At 41.0% G+C, this 25,269-nt stretch overlaps 2 protein-coding genes across 9 annotated transcripts; one reads left to right on the top strand and one right to left on the bottom strand.

The window, feature by feature from the left end:
- The first annotated feature begins 248 nt into the window (after nt 1-248).
- psip1a (PC4 and SFRS1 interacting protein 1a) lies at nt 249-17,950 on the top strand. 8 transcript variants are annotated; one of them, XM_085780894.1, is made up of 17 exons: nt 249-281; nt 786-876; nt 1,761-1,837; nt 2,314-2,452; nt 3,539-3,628; nt 3,982-4,122; nt 5,306-5,365; nt 5,473-5,533; nt 5,779-5,872; nt 5,994-6,177; nt 6,267-6,343; nt 6,594-6,649; nt 12,939-13,009; nt 13,765-13,866; nt 13,962-14,163; nt 16,693-16,789; nt 17,186-17,950. In XM_085780894.1, exons 2-17 carry the CDS (start codon nt 805-807, stop codon nt 17,208-17,210), a joined length of 1,548 nt encoding a protein of 515 aa, XP_085637020.1. In that variant the 5' UTR covers nt 249-281; nt 786-804; the 3' UTR covers nt 17,211-17,950. The 8 variants fall into 8 exon arrangements, with proteins under 8 accessions (XP_085637020.1, XP_085637035.1, XP_085637011.1 ...); XM_085780909.1 differs by having other exon boundaries at nt 249-284; XM_085780885.1 differs by having other exon boundaries at nt 249-346.
- A 696-nt stretch (nt 17,951-18,646) lies between these two features.
- Nucleotides 18,647-24,363, bottom strand: snapc3 (small nuclear RNA activating complex, polypeptide 3). Its single transcript, XM_085780816.1, has 9 exons — nt 24,061-24,363; nt 22,973-23,056; nt 22,784-22,862; nt 22,567-22,671; nt 22,308-22,457; nt 22,049-22,131; nt 19,778-19,936; nt 19,027-19,134; nt 18,647-18,945 (listed from the first exon to the last, which is right to left on the bottom strand). Exons 1-9 carry the CDS (start codon nt 24,294-24,296, stop codon nt 18,798-18,800), a joined length of 1,152 nt encoding a protein of 383 aa, XP_085636942.1. The 5' UTR covers nt 24,297-24,363; the 3' UTR covers nt 18,647-18,797.
- Between the last annotated feature and the right edge of the window lie 906 nt (nt 24,364-25,269).

Below are 25,269 nucleotides of genomic sequence, written 5' to 3'. Positions count from 1 at the left end.
GTAACGGTAAGATGCTCAGAGTTGTTACCTTCACTAATATTTCCCCCTTTTAAAAAACAATCTGCTACTCCCTACAGGTTTGCAAACACTCGGTGTTCTTGTATATGTTAACTCGTGATTCTCCTTTGTAAATAAAACTATAAACAACAACATAAATAAAGAAATGTATTAAAATAGACCCTCCTCCGTTTTGCCTCGTAATGGTACAGCCTGACGACGTCCTGCGCGGGAGCGGAAAACGTGCATCCGACTGTGCGGAAAAGGAGCCGTGTGTTTTCCTGGTGGTAAAAAAAAAAAAAATACTCACGCTTTATCAACAACTTGCAGAATAACCAGCGATATTCAGGTTTCTCCCACACGGCTACACTCACTAGAGAGAAACGGAGGAGGGCTGTTTTGGTTTCGGCAGCTTTTTAAACAGCTACAGGCTAGGTAGCATGTGTGTGTGTGTATGTGTGTGTGTTGTGTTACATCTGGTTGACGCTGTGTTTTAGTGTCTGTCTGCCGAGTGTCAGTGAGATTAGATTGAGTAGACACAGTGGGTGTGTGTCATGCAAGACCAGTTTTGTCGTATGAAACATGACTATCACGTTTGAATGAAGTGTGTGCAGTTTGGAGGATGTAGGTGGAGGTGGTGGTGGTGGTGGTTAGGGGGAGGGGCACTGACTGAGTGGATGTAACGTTACCTATACACGTTTCCCTTTGCAGTGCTGCAGATGCGCCACCGCGGCCGTGTGTGTCCTTTATATGAATCGATGTGCTTTATCATTTGTCATTTGTTCCAGCCCTGATTAAACCTGCAGCATGGCGCGAGACTGGAAACCCGGTGACCTGATCTTCGCCAAGATGAAGGGCTACCCGCACTGGCCCGCACGAGTAAGTCCAGAGCTCATTAACAGGCAAACCATACAAGGCAAAGTTAGTCATCACTTCACATTTGATTAGTCATTCAATGTGTTTCACCCAGACTAATCAGCCCCTATAATCGATCAATCAATGAGCACAATGATTCAGTGATTGATCTGCTGTTTATCCTCTGGATTAAATTAAGTGATACATATCCTAAAATGACTAAGCTATTCAGTTAAACAAATGGTTTCCATTCAAATAATTCTGATCATATTTTTTTTATTTCCACTGATAATCAGTTTACCAACACAGCCCTAAATCAATTTAGAAATGAATCCCGATGTTGCAGAGTGCAATATCCAAAGCTGAGAAAACTTGCAGGTGTTTGACAAAGGTCAAATGTGTCACACCATTGATGTGAATTGTTTGCACCATAAATACCAATTGCTGCTCCAGCTGACAGATCAAATTCTTCAGACTTGAAGAAACATATGCGCTTGGTTGAAGATCCAATAAGAGTCATATCAAAGTTTTAGAAAAAAAATAAAAGATAAAGATTCAGCTGAAATTGCATGCCACCATATCTCTTTTTTCCCCTCAAAGTGAGAATGCCAAATATTTACTAATTTTTTGAGTCATATATGATACATAACTGAATATCTTTGGATTTATGTGTCAGAGGAAATTGGCCATTGGTCAGTGCGAAATTTTAGCAAGCAGTTTTTTTCCTATATACTGATATTTATGGATTAAAAAAAAAGAGCTACAGTTGATCATGAGTAAACTGAATTTACTGTACATTTAAATGCAGGTGCAAAAAGTACACCCTCACAACACACACACATACATTTACTCCAGCTCTACTGTCGGCTTTACTTTGTTTATGGATGTAACAAAAATCTCTCTGACAGATCGATGAAGTCCCAGACGGCGCTGTGAAGCCATCCAACATCAAGTTTCCCATCTTCTTCTTTGGCACCCATGAAACGTTAGTAACAGACCAGTCAACAGTTCTGTGGTTTCACAAACCTTATGTGAAGTGATATTTAATGTTTCACTGTTAATGAGTGGCCATGGCAGAAAATATGTCAAGTATATCTTGGCACCTGATTTGTTTCCTCTTTTTTTTTAAATGGTCAAAAATAGTGCAAGACACAATTTAGCATTAAGTAGATTTTAAGTTGCTGATAAAGTTATTTGATTTATAATTTCAAGTTTAAGTTTTAAAACTGTGGCAAACAAACATTAATTCACAGTATGCATATACATTCAAGTAGTGAATTTATAATGATCCAGTTTGTACATGTATCTGTTATTGAAGGTGTTTCTTCAAATACATAAATATTTGATGAGCGTGTAAGTTTCATCTGTGTGCTCACAGTAAACACACACTGTATTTGTATTGGTACAGAAAGTATAAAATGGACAAGTGTCCTTAAAATGATCTCCTCTTTTCCCCCACAGGGCCTTTCTTGGCCCGAAAGATATCTTTCCGTACCTGCTGAACAAAGACAAGTACGCCAAGCCCAACAAGAGAAAAGGCTTCAATGAGGGATTGTGGGAGATTGAGAACAACCCAAAGGTCGAGCTCACTGCACCCAAGGTACATCTTCTTCCTCCCTGTTTCCACCAGAAACATTTTTCCCTCAGAAGTTAGACTTGGGCTTAGATCGGCTGCTCCTCAGATGCTGCTCTACCTCCCTGACTGTTTTATTTTGACTCGACTTGTGGCTTTTGTGTTTGATTTTATCCCCACTTCCTGACGCCGGGTTTTTCCGTGGATATCTAAAGCTAACCAAAGTGTTTATTTTTGAAAAGCTTTTTCAGCAGCTTGAGAGAAGTTGGGGTTAACAGGAAAAAAATGTGTCAAAGGTCTGGGAGACTAGTAGCCGTTATGTATATGTACAGTGTTAATGTACTGTCCATGCTTGTAAAGTCAGGCTCTCATTATTCTTAGTGGTGCACTAACAGTTTGAAGAAGCAGCACTGAGCCACCTTACAAACTACTCATTGAAAAAAGCAACAAAAAAAATCACATCAGCTGAAGTGCACACTACATTTTGTTAAATTTCCACAACTCTGCCTTGCGTCAGACATCCGTGCCCTCTCAAGTTCATTCAGGCTTTCACTGGGAAGCAGCTGCTGAAAGAATAGTTCACCTTGAAGCGTCTGTGCACATTTTATTCACGAGTCAGTGTGCATCAAGTTCAAGTGGTCCGCTGCTCAGTTTAGCAAATTCTCATTGTGAGAAATGCATAAAGCTTGTTTCGAGGCCTTTTTGTCCTCACAAAGTTGGATTCATCGACCAATGACTCGACTCCTCCCTCCTCTTCTCTGATCATGATTGAGACTTTCTCCAGTTCTCAGTCACCGGATGTCAGGGTGGGGCGACTGAACTCATGCCTCTGTGTTTCAAAATGTCTCTACTGTGCTCTTTTATATAGATAGGTCAAAACCAAATGTCATATCATGTTGTTGTTTTGGTTATTATTATTATTATAATTGGGGGTGCTCTGTGGTCAAGTGGTTAGCGAGCACGTCCCATGTTGGCATATACCTGAAGCACTGATCGCCGCTTCGACTCCTGACCGAAACGATCCTTAGTGACTTCTACTGTCTTTGTTTGTTTTAAAGTTTTCTCATTAAATTAAACTTTTGAATTTTTTTTTATCAAACTTCTTCTTCAAAGCCGGTCCCTCCTGAATCGTTCATGGAAAAGGATTCAGACAGCAGTCCAGAGGGAGAGGAAGATACCGACGACAAGGGGATGAAATCCAAAGTAAGATTTTGCTCGTCAAACCCGTACACGTGAATATGTAGACGGTGGCTTCACTGCAGTGACCTGCTACGGGTTCGTACATGTGTTGTTGTCAGCTTCTTTCTTCTTTTGCTGTCTTTTTCTGATCTTTTCTCTAGTGTGTCACGTGTTGACTGGCCTCATACTGAATTATGTGTTGACAGCAGGCACTAGCTTACAAAAATGAATGGTGTGACTATTTGTATTCATAGACTTGAAGGCCTGTTTGCTAAGAGTAGTGTGTGCCACAGAAGGATACCCGCTAACTTTTCTCCCTTTCAAGACCGGCTTACCCCACCGCACTGCGTCCTATGCTGTGTCTCGGGTGCATTCAGGTTCCAGGAGTTGAGGCTGAGCAGGAGAATGAGAATGTGGAGGAGGAGGAGGAGGAGGAGAAGGAGGATGATGAGGAGGAGGAGATGGAGGAGATGGAGGAAGGGTCTCTGATGTCTGAGCAGGGTCCTCAGAACCAGGATGTACGTACTTTGCATGCTGGGATACCATAAAGCGGTGCAGGTTGTCTCATCCCTCCCCTTCCCCCCCCTCCCCCTCCCCCCTCTCCCTCCCCCGTGGGAAAGCATGTGACACTTGGTGGATTTTCAATTGGGTGGTTTCTTTCTGTTTGACTCAAAACTCTTGTCGGCGGCCACAACGTGTTTCTGGTGCCTGATGTTTTTGATTGAAGTGCTTGGCCGGGGTTTCGCTATGTTAATGCAACTGAGGTGATGGATGATCTGCAAACAGAATGATGATGAGATAAACTAGTCCCTGTGTTTTCAATGAAAGTTAAGATTAAATGATATCAGATAAACTTGAGCTAGCCCTCTGAAAATGCTGATGCTAATATCTTATATGACCTTTATATGCGTAAGATAAATAATTGGGAAGTGTTTCCTTTTCCTGAGCTTTCTCTACTTTACAACTTGTTAGTGTTTTCCATTTCCTGCCTTTCCTGTCTGTCCATAAACTGCGTAATCCTACTGTTGACAATTAGTTGATGTAACTTTATTTTTGCATGGCTTTCTGTGTGCTTTGGAGAAAGGTAAGTTGTAACTCAGATAATGTCTCATGTATTTTTCAATGCGGTTTTGTTTTGTGTCTTGATATTTTCCCAGTGGTGAGTATTTTTTACAAGACATGAGTTGTGTCCCGATTCCATACTGATAAAGGCCATTTCTCGGGAAGTATAGCCAAAAGAAAAATCAGTGTGCACTTAAAAAAACATTTAACTGTGATGCTGTTGTACACTGCTGTGACGCAATGTGATTGACAGAGCTTTTAATTAGAGCTTTAATCAGAGAAATTAATTACATTACAAAACGAAAAAACTATTAATTCTGTAGAAAGACATTTTCCATTAAAGTCTATTTGGCAGTATATTGTATGAAACTGGGACACAACTATAGTTAATGGAATCAGCACATTTAATATTGCAGTTGTACACTAGAGGGCGAACTACTGCCACTCCAGACACAAAGATGGTGTTTGAGTTCATATAGAGACTGATTAATAGTCAAAGAAGGACTGAGTACATGTCAATATGCCTTGTTCACAGTTATACTTAGCTCTCATTTTGTTCTCCTCTCAGTCCAGTACAGCTCTTGTTGACATTTCTGTGTTCTGTGTAACAAAATTATTAACAAAGTTGTTACATTTCAGGTTGCTGCCCAGAAAGACTCCACAGATGTTCTTAAACCCAAGAGAGGAAGAAAGAAAAAGGTGGGTAGCATTTATTAATGGGCTTGCAAGTGAAACTGACGCACTGAAAATGTTTTTAATTTGTAGAGAACATTTTATAAGATGGTTGTTGTGTCATTTTTCTCCAGAGCGAAGTCGACCAGGAGGCTGAAAAAGATAATGCTCCTGTGAGCCCCGTCAGTCCCTCAGGTCGGACTGTTGCCCTTGATATAACACTGTCTGTGTCATGAACAAGAAAGTCCATGCTCTTTCCAAACATGTCCTATATTGTGTGCATGCAGCTTGTGTGAGGAAGTAGCAGATAGACAGCAGCAAATATGATAAAAAATGCAATAATCACACTGACAAACATGCAGCACAATGAGCAGAATTGATAGATTTTGGCTCAAGTTTAGCATTAACTGAATTTTTGGTGTGTGTGTGTGTGTGATCAGGTGGAGAGGGTCCCAAACGGAGAGGCAGGAAGCCCAAAAGTGAGAAGTTGCTTCTGCTCCAGCAGCAGGACCAGCAAGGCTCGGGCAGTGAAATGTAACCACATGAATATGAACTCATTGGGATTCAATTTTTTAAAGAAAAGTATAAAAATATGTTATTTAAATGTTTCCATCTGTCTTTTAAGCCTCTAATACATAACTTTCATACATTTTAGGGATACTGCTGAGTCAGACAGAAAGAGAAAGAGAGCAGCAGAGGACAAGTCTAAGAGTGGAGAGGAGGAGAAGAGAAAGAAGAGGGAGGACAGCAAAGGAAAGGAGGTAGAGCTGAAGGAGCCTGAGACCAAGAAGAAGAAGCAGTCCAAGGATGACAGCTCCTCTGGCTCTGACGACGAAGAGGCAGGTGTCCGCTCTGCAAGACTGCAGTGTTTGCAAAAATCAGTTATAAGGTTTTCATTGACACAATCTTAACTTTCCTCTCATCTCAGAAAAATAAAGGCAGAAAGAAGCAGCAAAGCTCAGAAACTGACAAAGATCGCCGGCGGAAAGCAGATGAATTGAGAGAGTAAGTGTCTGATTATTTATATAAAGGTACCAGAGCCCAAAGTAATGTCCTAATGTTGTTTATTTTAGCAGCCAACAATCCAGTATGTTTTGATTTAACTATATTAAGATAAGGGCTAACATTTGAGTAACCAGAAAATGTTTGGTATTTCAATTTGAGAAAGGATTTGAATATTAAATGGATTTTTTTTTTTTTAAATACATTTGAATGTATAGATTTCCGATTTCTGTTGGTTATTGTGTCTTTGCAGGCCAAACAAAGATGATGGGAAGAAAAATGAAGAGAGGACAGGAGTTAAAAAGAAAGGTAAACAATGAAGCTGAATATTACAATGAAATAGCCAGAATAAGTCTCACATGTTTACATGGCACAAAGCAACCAGCTAAAACTCTTGTTTTTTTAGTTTGAAAGTGTCAGTATAAAAGCCGGGAGAATAAATGGTTTAATGATCTTTTTTCCCCCAATGGGGTCACCTTATAATGATAATGATGATAATAATGGATTACATTTATATAGCGCTTTTCTATTGATACCCGATACCCAAAGCGCGTAACCATTATTCAGGTGGTAAGCTACATGTGTAGCCACAGCTGCCCTGGGGCAGACTGACGGACCTTTAGAGACCCAGGACTTTATATATTAGCACAGCAACATCATCCCATAATCATTAGACCTATGGGGTTTAAGATTGAACTGTTGTAATGTCATTTAAAGAGATAGTTCAACATTTTGGCAAATTTAGTTTTAGGAGTAGGTTTGTTACCTTTAATCGTCGGTGCAAGCAGGTTTTAGAACGGCAGAGCTCCAAGCTGCTCAGAGCTACGCTACGGAGGCTATAGGGGATTTCTTGGTTTCCCTCATCAAACTCATCAAGTACACAATCCAACAACTCCAAAACGCTCTGGTGGACAAGTTGTGACCTGCACATTCACCACGCTATGAGATAATAACGGAGTTGTTGAAAAACTGCCCCTGACCCCTGCCCCTGGAATGCGCATCAGCGGTTTTGCATGAATTTGCCTCGAAATATTCCGTTATTATCACATAGCGTGGTGAATGTGCAAGTCACAAATTGTCCACGAGAGCATTTTGGAGTTGCTGGATTGTGTATTTGATGAATTTGATGAGGGAAACCAAGAAATCCCCTTATTTGGCCTCCGTAGCGTAGCTCTGAGCAGCTCGTGGCTCTGCTCCGCCGTTCTAAATATAGCACCGACAATTAAAGGTAACGAACCTACTGCTAAAACTATAGGGATTATGGCAATGGGCCAATTTGCCAAAATGTTGAACTATCCCTTTAAGACCATACATTTTCAGTCTTTGTCGTGGTTATCGTCAACATCTTGGTTCATTCCTCTTCTAATTAATCCTCCACACATTTGCTTTGCACTCAGACGTGGCTGGAGAATTTCCCCAGTAACAGGTTTTAGGTTCAGGTTTCTTTACGCGTAGGTAATTTCAGTGAACTTCTTCAGATTTAGGACAAACGTTCATTAGGCTCAGAGACAAACTGTCTGACTAAATTTAGTCAAAGATCTAAGGTCACTCTGACTGATTGAACACGGTTTTTGCCTTGTAAACAAGGCTGAAACTTGTGCACACCGGCACGGACGGACAGGTGCGTAGGAGAAGACCAGGTGGTCGAGTAACATGAGAAAAAGCTCCCGCACACTGTCATCACTTGCAGAGGTTTTATTGAACAACGTTTCGGTCCTGAGACCTTCGTCAGGTTCTAAAGGTGTGTGTGAGGGAGGAGGCGATATAAATAACCTCGGCACCAATCAGCGTCCTCACGTGACAACACCCCAGAGCAAAAAAGTTACACACAGTGTCAACAAAATATACACATTATATCAAAATACACATTACATTACAGAATCTCATACATTAGGAAAAAATCGAATAATTAAGAATTTTTTAAGGTTTTTTAAGATTTTTTAAGATTTTTTAAGACCCTGAGGGGCACTCAGGGAGACACAGAATATAGAAAAAATCTCTAGAAAAACATCTATGATAACGATTTAAGTAGCCTACATATCTGAAATAGACCTGCATGTGAGGAGACCGAACAAGACATAACCCACATCGAAAATCACATCATATCATATCGAAAGTATCGAAAATGCAAACATAATTCATTTACTATAAACATTAGACATTTTTTCAAATTTCTTCACATTTCTTAATAATTTTTAAGCCAAAGAGGGGAGTTAGGAAGAAACATGTCAAAATTATTACAAACACACATGAAGGGGCAACTCATCATTCAGACCTCTAGGTGACAGAGTCTGTAAATTGTAAATCCAGAATGCTTCACGACGTTTTAACAGCAAGTCATGATCCCCCCCCCCTGCGTGGTGGGACTACTTTTTCGATACCACAGAAGCGCAGGGAGGAGATGTCATGTCTAGCGTCATTGAAATGGACTGCTACCGGGTATTCCCTATCATTCCGGCGTATAGAGCTTTTGTGCTCACTAATGCGCTGTTTTAATTTTCTTATGGTTTTACCCACATACACTAGACCACACGGACAAGAAAGAATATACACAACATGCGTGGCATCGCATGTGATAATACTGTTGATGGGGAACTTCTTGTTTGTGTGGGGATGGCTGAAGTGGTGGGTTTTGTATGTGTTGTTACATTGGGCACAGTGGCCACAGCGATAGTTGCCAGTGGGAAGGGGGTGTATGAGACGCTGTTGTAGCTGCGTGGGTTGCTGGTTAGTGACGTCAGCGTGAACCAGTAAATCTCTCAAGTTTTTACCCCTCTTGTACACAAATAACGGCAGATCTTTAAACGAAGAAGACAATTCTGGGTCTGACTGTAGAATGTGCCAATGCTTTTTAAAAACAGGTTTTATGACATGTGACAGGGGAGAAAACGAGGTAATACAGGTGACAGAAAAACTCTTTTCTTTTTTTTGACTTTTTTTCAATAAGTCAGTGCGAGTTTTTTTCAGGACGGATTCATAAGCTTTCTGAATCCATTCCTCAGGATACCCACGCTGGACAAATCTAGCTCTCATGTCCATCGCCTTCTCCGTAAAGTCTTCGGTGGTCTGACAGATCCTCCTAAGTCTACAAAACTGACTTTTAGGGAGACCCCTCTTCAATGGGGTAGGATGAAAACTGTTCGCCAGAAGGAGTGTGTTTCTGTCAGTATCCTTACGATATAAGGTAGTTGTGAGAGTACCATTTGTCTTGCTGACCCACATGTCCAAAAAATGTACTCTCTCCTGGCTATAGTCTACAGTGAATTGGAGATTGCTATTAAAACAGTTCAATAATGCAACAAAGTCGTGTAATTCATTCAGATTGCCTTGATATAAACAAAATACATCGTCAATATACCTGTACCATTTAAGAATTCTGGGCAAATGTGTGTTTTGTTCAGGATTAAAAACAAAGTCTCTCTCAAAAAAGCCCACATAAAGGTTTGCATAGTTGGGCGCACAAATAGAACCCATACTAGTGCCGGACACTTGTAAATAGAAATCACCATTAAAGCAAAAATAGTTCTTTTTCATAACTAGACTGGCCAGGTCAATAATAAACTGATTAGGCGGGACCGATGTATTGTCCCGGTCTTGAAGATAAAAACTTAAGGCATCCAGACCACCGTCATGTGGTATATTAGTATACAAGCTGGCAATATCTAAAGTTACCAAAAAGACACTGTCAGGGAGATCAGTTATGCTCGCGATTTTATGAATAAAATCAGTCGAGTCTTTTATGTAAGTAGGTAAAGAATGGACATATGGTTTAATGAAAAAATCAACAAACTCTGATAAAGGGGACAGTAGTGAATTCGTTTGAGCAACAATAGGGCGGCCAGGAGGATCAATGAGGGATTTATGTATTTTAGGCAAGGTGTAAAATACAGGGCGTATAGGATGCTGACAATACAAAAAATCAAACTCAATTTTTGTAATCCAACCTTGTAATCTGGCCTCTTCCAAGTAAGAATGCACCTCCTGCTGGAATGAACTGGTGGGGTCAGAGAGCAGGCGTTTATAGAATTTGGAATTAGACAACTGTGACATAATCTCTGCATGATATTTATTTACATCTTGGACACAAATGCCACCACCTTTATCCGCAGGTTTGATCACAATGTCTTTGTCAGCAATCAGTTCATTCAGTGCCGTCTCTTCACTTGCAGTAAGGTTACGTGGAACATGTGGAGGTGGTTTGTTCTTTTTCATAATGTCTAGTTCCACTAACCTGCAGAAAGTATTAATAGATGCATTTGTAACATTCGGGCAAAACGAACTCTTGGGTCTAAAGGGGGTGGAGGCAGTGTTGGAAGTGTTGACAGGACTTTTAGAAAAAAAATGTCTCAATTTAATCTGTCTAAAACATCTGAACAGCTCTACCTTTAAACCAAACGTATTGACCCCTGAGGTGGGCAGTGTTTCCCCCAGAAAATTTGTTAGTTAAGGTGGTGTCTGACCTGTCGACGGGGGGGGGGGGGGGGGGAGCGCGGAGATCTGTTGATGGGGGGGGGGGGTAGCGGAGATCTGTTGCGGAGGGGGGGGGGGGGGGGGGGGGGGGGGGGGGGGGGGCGCGGAGATCTGTTGATGGGGGGGGGGGGTAGCGGAGATCTGTTGACGGGGGGGGGGGGGGGGGGGGACGGTCTGGTCTTGGATGACCGCTTGCCTCTCCTACAACTTTTTGGCCTGTTCTCTTGTGTCTCCCTCGTCCTCCTAAAAAAGAGGCAGCGTGTGGAGGACCACTGGAGTCGCTATCGAAGGTGAACTCACTCTCGGAGGTGTCCATTGCAGGAGTACGGCCACTGCTCCGTGCGAATGCTCCGGGACCACCGCTGCGTCCTGGCTCGTTCCTGCGTCCTGGCGCGCCCCCGCGTCTTTGCGCACCACGACGTCCCTGGGTCCATGCTGGCTGGGAGGGTGCCACGTGTTCCTTTGTCTCCCAGTGATACACCTCATTTCTGAGATAATCCTCTGTGTCACGTCTGTATTTCTTTAGCTTGATGGACTGTAGTTTATCTTTGTATTTGTCAACAGAGTCTTTTATAGATTTTTCTATGGTAGAGAACTCGGTGCCAAACTGTTGTTTAAGGCTCTCTTCTAGTTCCTGAATCTCAGTCTTTACCTCCTGTGCTGCAGTGGATACATGTTCAATAATAAGCAGCATGAGGTCCAGAGAACATTTGTTCAGAATTTCTCCCCATCTTTTGGTGAAGGTTTCATCTACTTTCCCAAACGTGGGAGCTTTCTGGATGCGTAAGCCCCTCGGGATTTTTTTGTTTCTCCAATACTCGCTCAAAGTGGAGCCGTGCATCCGGAGACGTGTTTCTTTCAGGTGCAATCTCTCTGCTTTGACCCTCAGGTCTTCTGAGGATATGGATCTCTCCATTCCGTGGTTCGGTATGAGTATTCTGTGGGCATCCTCCTCGGTGAATTCAAAAACAGTTGCGCAATTTTGGGTGAGCGCGTTGATCTCTTGAAAGGAGCCCATCCTCCAGAATAGGGATAACTAATTACTTGCAAGTGAGTCGGGTGCAACAAGGAGAAGCCGGAACACAGCCGGCTGAGACAAAACCAGGCTGAAACTTGTGCACACCGGCACGGACGGACAGGTGCGTAGGAGAAGACCAGGTGGTCGAGTAACATGAGAAAAAGCTCCCGCACACTGTCATCACTTGCAGAGGTTTTATTGAACAACGTTTCGGTCCTGAGACCTTCGTCAGGTTCTAAAGGTGTGACTTGCTGTTAAAACGTCGTGAAGCATTCTGGATTTACAATTTACAGACTCTGTCACCTAGAGGTCTGAATGATGAGTTGCCCCTTCATGTGTGTTTGTAATAATTTTGACATGTTTCTTCCTAACTCCCCTCTTTGGCTTAAAAATTATTAAGAAATGTGAAGAAATTTGAAAAAATGTCTAATGTTTATAGTAAATGAATTATGTTTGCATTTTCGATACTTTCGATATGATATGATGTGATTTTCGATGTGGGTTATGTCTTGTTCGGTCTCCTCACATGCAGGTCTATTTCAGATATGTAGGCTACTTAAATCGTTATCATAGATGTTTTTCTAGAGATTTTTTCTATATTCTGTGTCTCCCTGAGTGCCCCTCAGGGTCTTAAAAAATCTTAAAAAATCTTAAAAAACCTTAAAAAATTCTTAATTATTCGATTTTTTCCTAATGTATGAGATTCTGTAATGTAATGTGTATTTTGATATAATGTGTATATTTTGTTGACACTGTGTGTAACTTTTTTTGCTCTGGGGTGTTGTCACGTGAGGACGCTGATTGGTGCCGAGGTTATTTATACCGCCTCCTCCCTCACACACACCTTTAGAACCTGACGAAGGTCTCAGGACCGAAACGTTGTTCAATAAAACCTCTGCAAGTGATGACAGTGTGCGGGAGCTTTTTCTCATGCCTTGTAAACAAGCAAAGTCCCCTTGAATCAGGCGACACTAAATATCCATGTGCTTTCTAATAATTAACAAAAACATGTTTCTCTCAAGCGTTCAATTCTAAAATCACTGAAATTTTGTTTAAAAATATTGATGGAAAATAATAAAACATTTCAATTTTTTCTCTCCTTTTCTGCAGAAGTGTCAACTGACTTGAAACTCCAGAGGCTGCACAGTGAAATCAAGATTTCACTGAAAATCGACAACCCTGTGAGTTCACTGTCACATCATAAATTAAACACATCTAGTATTTCTTTGTAATTTATGTTTGCTTGTTTTCCATGATATGCATCAAACTGAAACAAACACAGGAATCAGCATTTTGCTCCTTTTAAATTGTTATTGATCTTCATTGTTATTCATCATCATGTAATTGGACTGTAAACACAGAAGTTCAGTCTCCTTTGTTTTCCTTGTGACATGGGTCTTAAGAGCCAATACAAGTGCTCTGATGATATTGACACTTGAGTGACCCCCAGACTGTTACGCTGATTTTCCATCAGTCATCGCACAGGTCTGTGAGTGACCTACATAGTGCAAAAGGCAGTAACATTTAACGGTTTACTGAAATTGTTGAAAGGCTGTTGACAATGTGACAGTCAAGTTTCTGGTGAACAAGCCACAGGACTAGATTCACTTTAGTCTGTCCTGTTTTCAGGGAGAGAAAGTTTGATAAAAAAGAAAAATGACCGAGTCCTTTATGCAAGTCATGCACACATGTAGGGAATTATTATTAATACACAACAATGATGTTTAAAAATGTTTTGCATTTGTATATTTATTTTTCTCGTGTTGTTTTTTGTGTGTGTGTGTGTGTGTGACTGTCTGTCTGTCTGTCTGTCTGTCTGTCTGTCTGTCTGTCTGTCTGTCTGTCTGTCTGTCTGTCTGTCTGTGTGTCTGTCTGTCTGTCTGTCTGTCTGTCTGTGTGTTTTCTTGTTGTTTTCGCCCGCTGCCTACCGCTCCAGGATGTGAAGAAGTGCTTGGAGGCTCTAGATGAGATAGGATCCCTCCAGGTCACCACCCAGCACCTGCAGAAACACAGTGAACTCATAGCCACGCTCAAAAAGGTACAGTGAATGAATGATCCAGGGCCCACAGAAAGACAAGAGTTTGAGATTTTATTTTTATTGAGCGGTGATGCACAATGTTGTTCATGTTCCAGATTCGCAGATTCAAGGCCAGCCAGGACATCATGGATAAGGCCACCATGTTGTACAACAAGTTTAAGAGCATGTTCCTGGTCGGAGAAGGCGACAACGTGCTCAGCCAGGTGCTCAACAAGTCTTTAGCCGAACAACGGCAGCATGAAGAGGCCAAGAAAGGAGCGCTGAAGAGAGTTGAACAAGCCAAGGAGAACAACCCAGGTACAAATCATGATGCTCACGTGTTTTTGTTCAAGCTGCTGTTGTGCAGTAAAATCAGAAATTAACAATTACATTTAACTCCACGCCAGAGAAACCAGATTTTCTCTTTGTTCCACTGGAGCTGCTTGTTTTAACTTGAGATTGTGATTGAGAAGACATACAAATGACCTTCTGTCACACTGTATGGGAACAAGTGATCACTGAAGAGAATGTTTCCATTGGTTTTACTGATGCTGAACTTCCATACAGTTGAGATAAGGACGTGACGCTAACCACAATTAACCACGGTCCGTGGTGTTACAGAATCTTCTGAAATGGCTGAAGTGTTTTAGAGCCAGGGAAAGAGGTTTTCTTCCTTAAAATACTCTCAAAATTAAGAAGAACACTGCACAGGCTGCGTAAGAATATTTAATACCAACTTTTGGTACTTAACACTGACACTGAAAACATTTCAGTCAGTCTCAAACAGAGTATAACATTATTAACTAGAACATTTCCTATGGGAAATTTTGAAAGGGGCCACGGGAGCTACTGCCGTGTGTACCATGTCTGTCAACATGGGAGAACCCACGACCTTAAGGTCAAGACAGAGCTAATCAGACAGACACATGATCATCTTTCACTGAGCACTGATATGGAGGAGCTCCACATTAAGTCACCTGTGTGTTTGACAGAGACTTGAACTAAACCTGATCGTCTGATGATGATCTGAGAACACCTTCAAGAACTTGTTCTAAGGAGAGTCCGTGTGTGTGTGTGTGTGGGGGGGGGGTGTTTATAAACATGTTAACGAGCGCCAGGCATGGTTGTGTTTGACAGAGTCTGTCAGTAGATTAACTGTGGCTCTGGCCTGAGGCTCAGAGATAGATAGATAGATAGATAGATAGATAGATAGATAGATAGATAGATAGATAGATAGATAGATAGATAGATAGATATCAGTCTGATTTAGCATCACTCTGGGGCGGTGTTTAAAACATGTTAACGAGTGGCAGGCAGTAATGAGCCCTGGCCTGAGGCTCAGAGGTTACTACAGCAATTTGAGGTGGTTGCCAATGACGATAGGGGCACACAGAAACGTGGAGGAAAAAGAGTGATTGTAAGGACTTCCTGAACGATTTGGTATGATTTTGGTGTTTCTACAGTAAATATTTTGGAGACCCTTGCAAGTTTAAAACAGGCGTCCCTTCTGCTTCTTTCAGAAAATCTTTGTATTGGAGTCAATGAGGAGCAGAGACAGATGTGGCTGCACTTAGAGGCCGCTAAATCAAATTCTTAAGTCTCTCAGATTTTTTCGAGCACATTGTGAGAGACTGAACAAGATTGTCTACAAATTTGGAAAGAATCATGTGTGTAGAGTGTAAATTGTGTCCGGGAGGAGTGTGGAAAGAGAAAAATTTCAGACAACTTCTCCCACTCTAAGCGATGATGTCACGCACTCTGACACGAACGTTCTGTGCAATACACACCCATCATAATCTCATAATTTCTCCAAAAAGTATCATGGTCATTGATCAGGGATTAATCAAAAACTATAATACCTATCAAAATGTGGATTCATACACCAATACACAAGACTTGTGTCTACAGTTTAAAGTTCAAATGAAGTCTCAGGTGAAAGTATGCCTGGGCAGTAGACGTTTGAAAACTCCAATGATTGTTGTTTTTTCACTCTTTCTGTTTTTCGCCCGTCCCATTGACTTCCATGCAAAAAAGTTTTCCGTTAAAAAAAATAAATTGTGTTCTTTAGAGAAAAGACATAGCACACCGATCCCAATCGAACCTCACGTTATCATGTCTGGAAGAGGAATAATAAGGAAAAAAGTGCTCCTGGCGATTATCTCCTGTGTATGTGATATTATTATTCTATATATTACTTACTGTTGTAATAATACATTTTATAATATTAGGATTTAGGAATCAATGTCGATGATCAGTAATCATGCTAATGATGATGACAAGTTACAAAGCAGTGTGCACAGGAAGTCCAAAAGTCAGGACTCATACATGTGAGCTATTTGGAAGCTGAAATTAACACAGCATGTCAGATGAATGGAGCAGTGAGAGATGGAGAGGCGTCGGTGATAAAAGAAGTTACATAAGAAGGCATTTGCGTTGGTTATTGGTAAATGAGTGATGACCAGTTGAGTCAGATATGAACACCACCAGCCAGATAACACAGAGACACTTATGTCCGTCTAGTCCTGTACGTCTCTTCTTTTTTCCATTGGGACGTCATCTGTGGTTGACATTCGTGACCATGGCAGTAATCAGCAGCCACATCCTTGCTTTAGTGACTCACTCAGCTGATGTGCACACTGTACCCACCAAATACACGGCGGCTCCCGTGAAAGCTCTCTTTCTAGACCAAGGCATGGCGAATGGGCAGAAAATCCTATTCATCTCAGTAAGGTCTGCAGCTCGGCATGTGTCGTCACATGCTCCTGTGAGTTCTGTCTTTGCGGTGGTTTTAGTTTGTGGAGTCATGTTCTGTCTGACTGAGTCTACGTTGTTCCCTCTGTTCAAAAGATAAGATGACGAACGGCGACATCAGCCCCGAGGAGAAGAAGCAGGAGACGGAGAGAGAGAAGCTGCTAGAAGACGCCCCAGCAGGAGAGAACCACAGGTAGTCCCTGGTTATTTCAACACTGAAAACACAACGTACGACTTTGACCCAACAGTTCAATCTTGTCACACAACATGACTGAGATCTTTTACATATATTAAACTAGAATTACACTCTAATATTGCACACTGCTACATTACTAATATTATATATGGCTAAGAGACATTATGATTAATCATTGCATATTTTCCTACAAATCCCACAAAATGAATAAAACCAACGGTGTCTCAGCCGGATCTTTTATAGAAAGCTGAGGTCATAACATGAACTCTTGGCTGGTTAGCTCTCTGCCACATGTTCCAATAGTTCCAATATACAAACTGTCATCACTTATCTTTAATTGTGTTCACAAATATCTGTCTACTGTACCTCTAATCCTATTTTCTTTGACTTTAGTAAAGCTCAGGAAGAGTCCACTTGAGTGTCCAACCTGCCTGAAGAACAGAGAGGACATGTGCTGCTGTACTTGTTCCAACTGGTCTCAACACACTGGGATCTCCTGTCCAGTTGATGACTGATCACTGTCACTGGTTTCCAGTTCACTGACTGTTGTCGTCTGTTTTGCTGCTCAAGGCTTCAGTGCATCAAACTCCCCAAGATACTGACTGACTGACTGACTGACTGAATAGTTTATTTTTGTACTTTGTGTAAACTTTAACTCTCAGACACCTCTTCTCACATGCTTCGTCATATATCCGTTGATTATTTTGATTAACAGAGTGAAGAAGTTGTAGATCTGCAGCACTGTGAACTTTAATATTACTGTGTGCTCACAGAGCAGGTTTAGTTCCTTTTGGTTCCATTTCTCAAATGGAGTAGATGTATTTTATTTTCCTCTCATTTTCTGTGCATTTAAACTTTGCTTTCTTGCATTTCCAGAATCAGCAGTTTGATCTTAAACTTCTCTTACAGATGATTTCAAGTACAGAGACATAGCTGTAGTTAGAAACACAAGTTACCATAGATGCATATTCACTTGGGATAGACAAATTTCTGCCGTTTGCCAAAGTTTCCTTTACCAAGAAAATGCTTTATTCTCAAGCATGTGCAAGTGTCTGTTTTTAAAGTTTTTCTTTTTAACATAGGTGTAAATAAGAGTATTTTTGTGCCTGTCTGATTACCTGTTTCAGCATCCAATAATAAAGCAGTACATATAGTACACCTTTTGTCTTTAATCATTTGTTCATTGTTTTAAATGTGTCAAACATTGCTTCCATTATTTGTAGAGCACTAGTAATACTGAGTTGAGGTAGCAATCAGCCTGTTAAACCACTGTGGTCACTGTCACAATCATAGGTATGTTTAGAATTGGTTAAACGATTCCAGCCTACAAAGAGGTTAAAGCACCAAGTTATCCTGCTTCCAGTCCGCACTTCAAACCAACACTGCATTATCAGATATGGGTAATGGACCCAAGGTGCTTTAACTGCCCTCTATGGAGTCGTATCAGACTGGCAACTTAATAGCCTCCTGCATCTATGCCAGGCATTTTAACTGACTCGACAGGATTTTTATGTCCTTCCAGTTCTGCCAATCTTTTCTAAAGAACATTAGAGGTCTATAAAACCTCTCAGAAATGGCTTGCTTGTTTTTAAATGCATGTAACAAATGGATCATAGGCAAATTATAACAAGGCTATTATCCTAATGTGCAAAACTTGGAAAATAACTGTGGAGGTGTGGTAACATGTCTGGAAATCTCACCATGTGCCCCCTAAGATCATTGACCTAGAGGGGACTTTTTCCCATTTAATATTGATGGGTAATTTTTCTGAGAAGGAGTTGTGTGCTTGGTTTACTCCTAAAAATTCCTACAATTTTGTTTCGACACAAGTTTTTCAGAATATGTTTATTTTAAAACAGAAATTATTTCAACCCAAACATTACTGTGGAAACATAGAAAAACTTTTAAAATAAAGTATACAATTTCCAAAACATTTCTTCCCGAAATACAAATATATTTTACTGTATTATACAGCATTAAATCAGTGATCTGAGCATTTCGGGCTTCAGTTGAAGGCACCACGGTCCACATAAGGATAGGCCAGAAAGTCCCCCAGCTTGTTGCCATCAGCGTCGTAGTGAAGCATGCGGAAACACTTGTCACAGAACAGACACGGGTCACTTGGAGCGAACTGGTCGTTGGTGGTAAACCATCTGCAAATAGATGTAATCAGTTTTTTAAAGTTTGGAAATCTGCTGTATTGTTTAGGGTCAACTCTTTTTTTTAATACACACCTTCCAATGAAGACGTGGCAAACTGAACACTTCTGGGTGGTGATCCTATGCTTGTGAATGAGAAGTGGGTACAGCGTCTTGTCCAGGCAGTCGTTCCTGTGGGCGAGTCTGCAACATGCAAGAAGAGAGGAGGGTTGGGAGGTTGGGGGGGCAGGAGACGTTTCTTACGTGATTGCCAGTGATGCAAGCATAGAGATGTCTCACATTTGTGACATTAAGAGCTGCATTCATGTGTGGTTACCCTGCTCACATCTAACAATAAATTGGCTCATTGACATTTACGCATCTTTTAGTCTTGTGAAAGCAAATTAGCAAAAAAAAAAAAAAAAGGTCTTGTGAGAGCAGTCAAATCGCAGGACAAGGAGGTGCTTTCTTTCAAAAGCTCGTATTGATTCAGCAAGAAGAGACTCCACAAGTGTCACAGGCAAATTCCAAGAAATCACGACTTGTCATAGTAAGAGGAGTATGGTTTATTAAGGTACAGGGTTTGATTAGATTTGATGAGAGCATTTTCCACACAAGCACACATGCTCCTCACTCAAAACAAACACCTAATTCATGATTAGTTGCAATGAGCTGGAATGATCCTGATCTCTGCACCGGTATTTTAAGGGTTCAGATTTGTTCTTTACTGACAGAACTTTAACTACTAAGACTCACAGACCAACAGAATATCCAACCATAGATCACTACAGTACGCTGTGCTTTCTAACTAACCTGGCTGCTGCACTTGAGGTGTCACAGCACTCACCTGACATCTGTGATGATGACGAGATGTTCGCAGTCTCCCTGGTGACAGTAGAGGTACGGGAAGCCCACTTTCACCTTCAGATCCACAAACCTTGTGTCCTCCATCTTGGCTTGGGTGTAGGGTGGGAAGTTGTGGGCCTTTGCCCATTCAATCGTAGTCCTGCATTACAAACACAAGGAAACAGATTACAAAAAAGTACTTTTTGAAGAGAGAGACTTTGTCATTGCATACTACTATGCAATGCAATTAGTTTTAACTACTTAGCATCACAAAAAAATACCAATAACACTATAAACATTATAAACAGTGGATCAATAAAGGAGAAGCTAAAACCCATTAAGTGCAATTAACGGAGACACCAGTCTTTCAATAATGTGCTCAGCCCTGGGGAAGAAGCTGTTTTTCAGCGTGTTCGGCCTTGCCTTTTTGACCCTTAACCTGCCAGAGGGAAGGGTGTCAAAAAGGCAGTGGGCAGGGTGAGTGAGTGGTCTCTGTCCAGAGGCTGGTTGGAGTGGATTGTCTTCCAGGCTTGGGAGATGGGCTCCCAACCCTTTTCCCCAGTTTCTACTTCCTCGTCTTCCTTGGCTTGTGGGCCCGTCCCAATATGCACACTCGATCACACTTGGGCACTTGGCGTGCGCGTTCATGGCCTTAGTGTCAGTGCGCAAGTGTGTCCCATTTCTCCAACGACCGAAAGTGCAGCTCGCTTGATTTGCACTTTACCCACACTTACGGTAAGACCGCATCGGAGTGGTATTTGGCCAAGTATAAATCCCACAATGCACCACGGTGAAGTCCGCCGTCACCGGCAGCCACAAGCCACGTTGAATTAATTTCATATTGAAATTAATTCAATCTCATAATTATGACTTTTTAATGTCATATTTTATATTCGTCATGCTCTGTTCATGTTTTTATTTTATTTTTTTCGTTTTTCTTGTTTTCTTGTTTGTTTCCTCCTTCCGGAGTTGGGCTTACACATTTATGTGTTAGCTGTGCTAGTGTGCGCAATGACACAGGCTGCACTTGTCAATTATGCCCCGATTGCTTTTAAATATCCCCCCACGCACTTGGCCACTTAAGACATGCTTGCACACTATATGCAAATATACGTTCTGCCAGCAAAACGTCACCAAAGTGTGTGCGTAACCAAGCGCACTGAGCCAAGGGTGGAGAAATGGTACAGGCCCTATGTCTTCTTCCTGCAGCTCAGATTAACCCTGGACACCTTTGAAGACTTGTCAAAGTGTTGATGTCGTACATCACATTAAATTGCATTCCTGGTAGTTTCATGGTCATCTATTTAAAACATCTCATGAGACTGAAGAGAGAACTGGACGGATGACTCTAGGGAATGCATAATTACAAGAAGTGTGTGATTTTACATAAATGAATGAAGAGCAATATGCTTGAGAGCATTTTTGACTGTGTGTGGTAACATCACCTTATGAACAACTCTTTCCTGACACACACTTTTAGAGTATTTCAAGTGTGAGAATAAAAGCAGATCAAGTGCAATGTTCTGCTCCAAATTTTTCCAACCACTGTCTATGGTGCGGTTACGAGTATAATAAGAACAGGAATCACAAGGAGTCAATAAATATATCCATTCAAACACAGATCAGGAGCTGAATTTAAGAGCTTCCGTTTTAACAGTAGTATCACGGCGACATTCAAACAAGGATTTCACTATTCCTCTGTTACATAAGAACTCCTGAAATACATTTCTTGACCTGGTGTCTGTGTGAATCAATTTGCTGTGCTCAGCTCTACGATAAAATAAAGTTTTACCCATAGAGGGAGGACTAACTGGACTGTGGCAGAGGAAATCAGTTGAGTATGTTGTCCTTCAGGATGGAGATGAACCCGAGATGAATATTAATGCCAGGTCTGAACGTGGCCTACATGTTGGGACTTCTTAAAAAGTCAGGTTTCATTTAGAAGGAATATGTTTTATTATTTGGGGAAAGGTTGCAGATTAAGGGACTTGAGAAACCTTTGATTTATCTTTTGGCAGGTGAACCTGTTTCCTAGATGGGACTGGGGAAGGGTCAAGGCTGAGCATAAGGATGAGGAGCATGTTTATGTTTTTTTAAATATTTTTATGGCTCATTGTTTAGGAAAGTTCTACAACAAATTATGAATGTGTGTATTACTGTTCATACAACTTACATTGTCATTCTTTCTCTTACTTTAATGTGCCATAATGCATTATATTTCTTTTACTACTATTTTTTATATCCTGATGATATAAAAAGAGATCAAACTCACATGCTGATGTCTCGACACTCTGGGAATCGCATGTCATTGTAGAAAACACCCTCGAAGAAGAAGAAAGCCGACTTGAAATGATCCTGAAAACAAACCACATAAGGAAAACACACTTGTATGTTTTGTGAGTGGGTCAAATAATAAATACTTTTCTTAGCCGGATAAATTAAATCATTATGATAAAAGGCCCTTTATCAGGGTGTGACAATATGATTGCATTCAGATTTAGCTTAAAATTAAGTGTACGTGTGCTGCTTACTCTGCTGATGAAATCTGGAGCCATGTCCGGCGTATTGCTGAATTCCCCGCACACTTGTAAGTCGCTGACACAGCAAATGGCGTCCCTGAGCTCCGCCAAGGTGTGGGAGCCTGTCATGCGTAGAGACATGTGGGGTCTGATTTGGTGAAACTGAGGGGAAATGGACGAAGAATTGTCAGTACAATGGAGAGACACCTTCAAGAAACAATTTCTGTAAAGAATGGAGAGTTTCAGGGAAAAAGAAAAAGTTGAAACTCACTTTCTCATAGACGGCTGGATAGTAGACGTTGATGGTTAGAATGACTTCTCCTTCCGGGACTGTGTTAGTCTTTTTTTCTGGTTCTCTGCCTACAGTTAAACGCTCCTGCAAATCCATCAGAGAACCAAGCCTTACGTATTATACGTGAACATTTGTGATACAAATGTTTAGGATGATGTGACTGACTAGCTTTTCAGAAACACTCCAGTGGACTCACCAGTTCATCTGCGTAGAGGTCGTGTCTGTTGTTGGGGTACTTCAGAGACTCTCTGTGATCTTGTTTCTTTTTTCTTTGTCTGCTCAAAACAAATCACACAGCAGGGAATGTGAATATGTTTACATGCTGTTGGTTTATCCAGGACAGAAAATACAGTGAGCCGTGACAGTTGATGATACAGATTCATACATTAGTGTTTTAAGCTTCGGGTCTGGAGGTACAACTTGAACGTCAGGCTGTTCATCCTCAGGATGGCAACGGAGTGAATCGACACTGGAAAAAGAGAAATAAAAGTTGGTAAAGATAAGACAAAAAAAACATTCAACACAGTGACAAAATAAATGGTTTCTGTGCATATGATATAATAAAGTGGATACATCAAAGATGCACATTTGGCAGTGTTTCTATTGGCCTTCTGTGTCCTGATGGCCATTATACAGTACCAGTCAGAAATTGAGACACACTTCCCTGAAATGTGTTCAAACTTTTGACTGGTGTCATTGGTTGCCATTATAGTATGCATTTTTACTATCACTTAAGCCTAAAAGGAATTATTGAAAAAAGGCCCAATTTCCCAACAGATATCACTGCCAATAACTGAATTAACAAGGGCGGCAACTTACTATTATTGCCATAACTGATTAATTGGTTGATTATTCGATTATTCTTTACACAACTCATGCAGACTCATATTGTTATTATCATTTCTCCAAATTGTTGCAGCTCAACAATTAAGATGCTTTGCCTTTATCATCAAACATGTTGAACAGCTTTTCTTCACAACTCCTGTCCTATAAATACCAAAACTCAGCTCATGAAGGAGAAACTGTCTAGGAAGAAAAAACTAATGAATCACCTCTTTTTATTATCATACCCACATATCCACGTGCTCACTACAGTGTGTTGTTTTCTGTATTATTGCATATTGCTTAACTGGTGTGGGTATCTCTGGTTTTGAGTGGTGCTGTAGAAATACGGTTTACTTATTCAATTGACATATTTTAAGGATTGTTTTCCATACAGTAAATATATTTGATTGCGTATCCCTATGATAGGCTATACCCGGGGGATGTGCGTCACTCAGGACCAAACACAGTCATGGTTCAGTGCAGTATCAGGAAAACAATCATTAAAATGTTAGTTTTATTGTTCTCTTTTCACCCTGGTGCGAAGCCGAAGTAAAGTGAAGGCTCAAATTAAACAAATGTGATACACTGTTGAACGTTTATCCGCTGTAAGGCGTTACTGAACGTCGGGTGGACGTTATTTGTGGATACCTGCAGACGGACTTCAGTTCAGCCATGGTCTCCGCACTGACCGCCATTTCTTTAGCAAAGTTTGCGTCAAAGGCGTCGCCGTCCTCCCGCTGGTAGGAGACGTCCGCCGCCTCCAGTCTGCTCAGCCACTCGTCTCTGAACGAGCCGATGTGAAAAACTGTGGTGTTCACATCGGCGTATTCATAATCTGGGATGTTGTTGCTGTTGCTGCTCGTAGAGGGTCTCGACGCCGCCATGGTGCTCGCTGAATGACGTAGCTAGCACGCGACGCGTTGGCTTATGGGTAATGTAGTTTTGGAGCGTGGTCCTGAAGGAAACTGAAATACAATGTGTTTATGTTATTACTTTGGATTAAAGCGGTACATAAATGATATGGGGATGGGGATTTTCTTCTATTTAATTATCAACAGAAAAGAAAATACAGATTTCTCAATTTTAGTTCCAAATTTAGTTCCATGATGGGTTCAATAATCATTGGATCCCTTTTTAAATTGGGGAGTAGCTAATGCAATAGAAATAAACCTTGTCCCCACATTTATATAGGCTATTGAATGACTCAAAGAAATCTATGAATCTATAATATATGTGTGGATGTGTTGATACATCTTCTATGATGCTGTTGCTCTGTGAGTTGAAAGGAACGATGTTGAAATCAGGGTTAAAACTAAAAGTGCATTAAAACATTGTCTACCAAATAGATTTTGAATGCCCGTACTTAACAGTAGGAGACTATATACTGGAATTTATTTTACCAGTCTATTTGACCTGTTATAAGCAATGTCTGCTGCATGGGCAGATTTTTTTCTTTAAAAGGCTTTAAATGCCCTATGCAAGATCATTTTAGTAGAAACAGGAAAGACATTTCAAGGAGTAGAGTGCAGAGCTGCAGGAGAAATGACAAAAACCACCCTGAAGAATTAGTTATGCAGAGATATCACATGCATGCAGCAGATAACCAGAAATGGTAACCAATTCTGAGTAAATCACCCCTTGTGCCATCATAGTCAAGTTAAACCATAACTGACAGGTCACAGACACTGGAGGGATTTGTCCTTCCATGACATTGATCACAGTGCTGAAAAGTAGCCAAGTAGGTACATTTCACTTCAGTTTTTCCATGTCATGCTATTTCATTTCACTTCTACTCTTCAGCTACTCCAGTACTTCACCAAACACATGAACTTACTTTTTTAGGAACTGGTTTAATAT

This window comes from Trachurus japonicus, chromosome 1 (genome assembly GCF_045865225.1).
Source record: "Trachurus japonicus isolate A0001 chromosome 1, Traja_1.0".
Classification (NCBI taxonomy): domain Eukaryota; kingdom Metazoa; phylum Chordata; class Actinopteri; order Carangiformes; family Carangidae; genus Trachurus; species Trachurus japonicus.
This window is presented reverse-complemented; position numbering and strand designations above follow the sequence as displayed.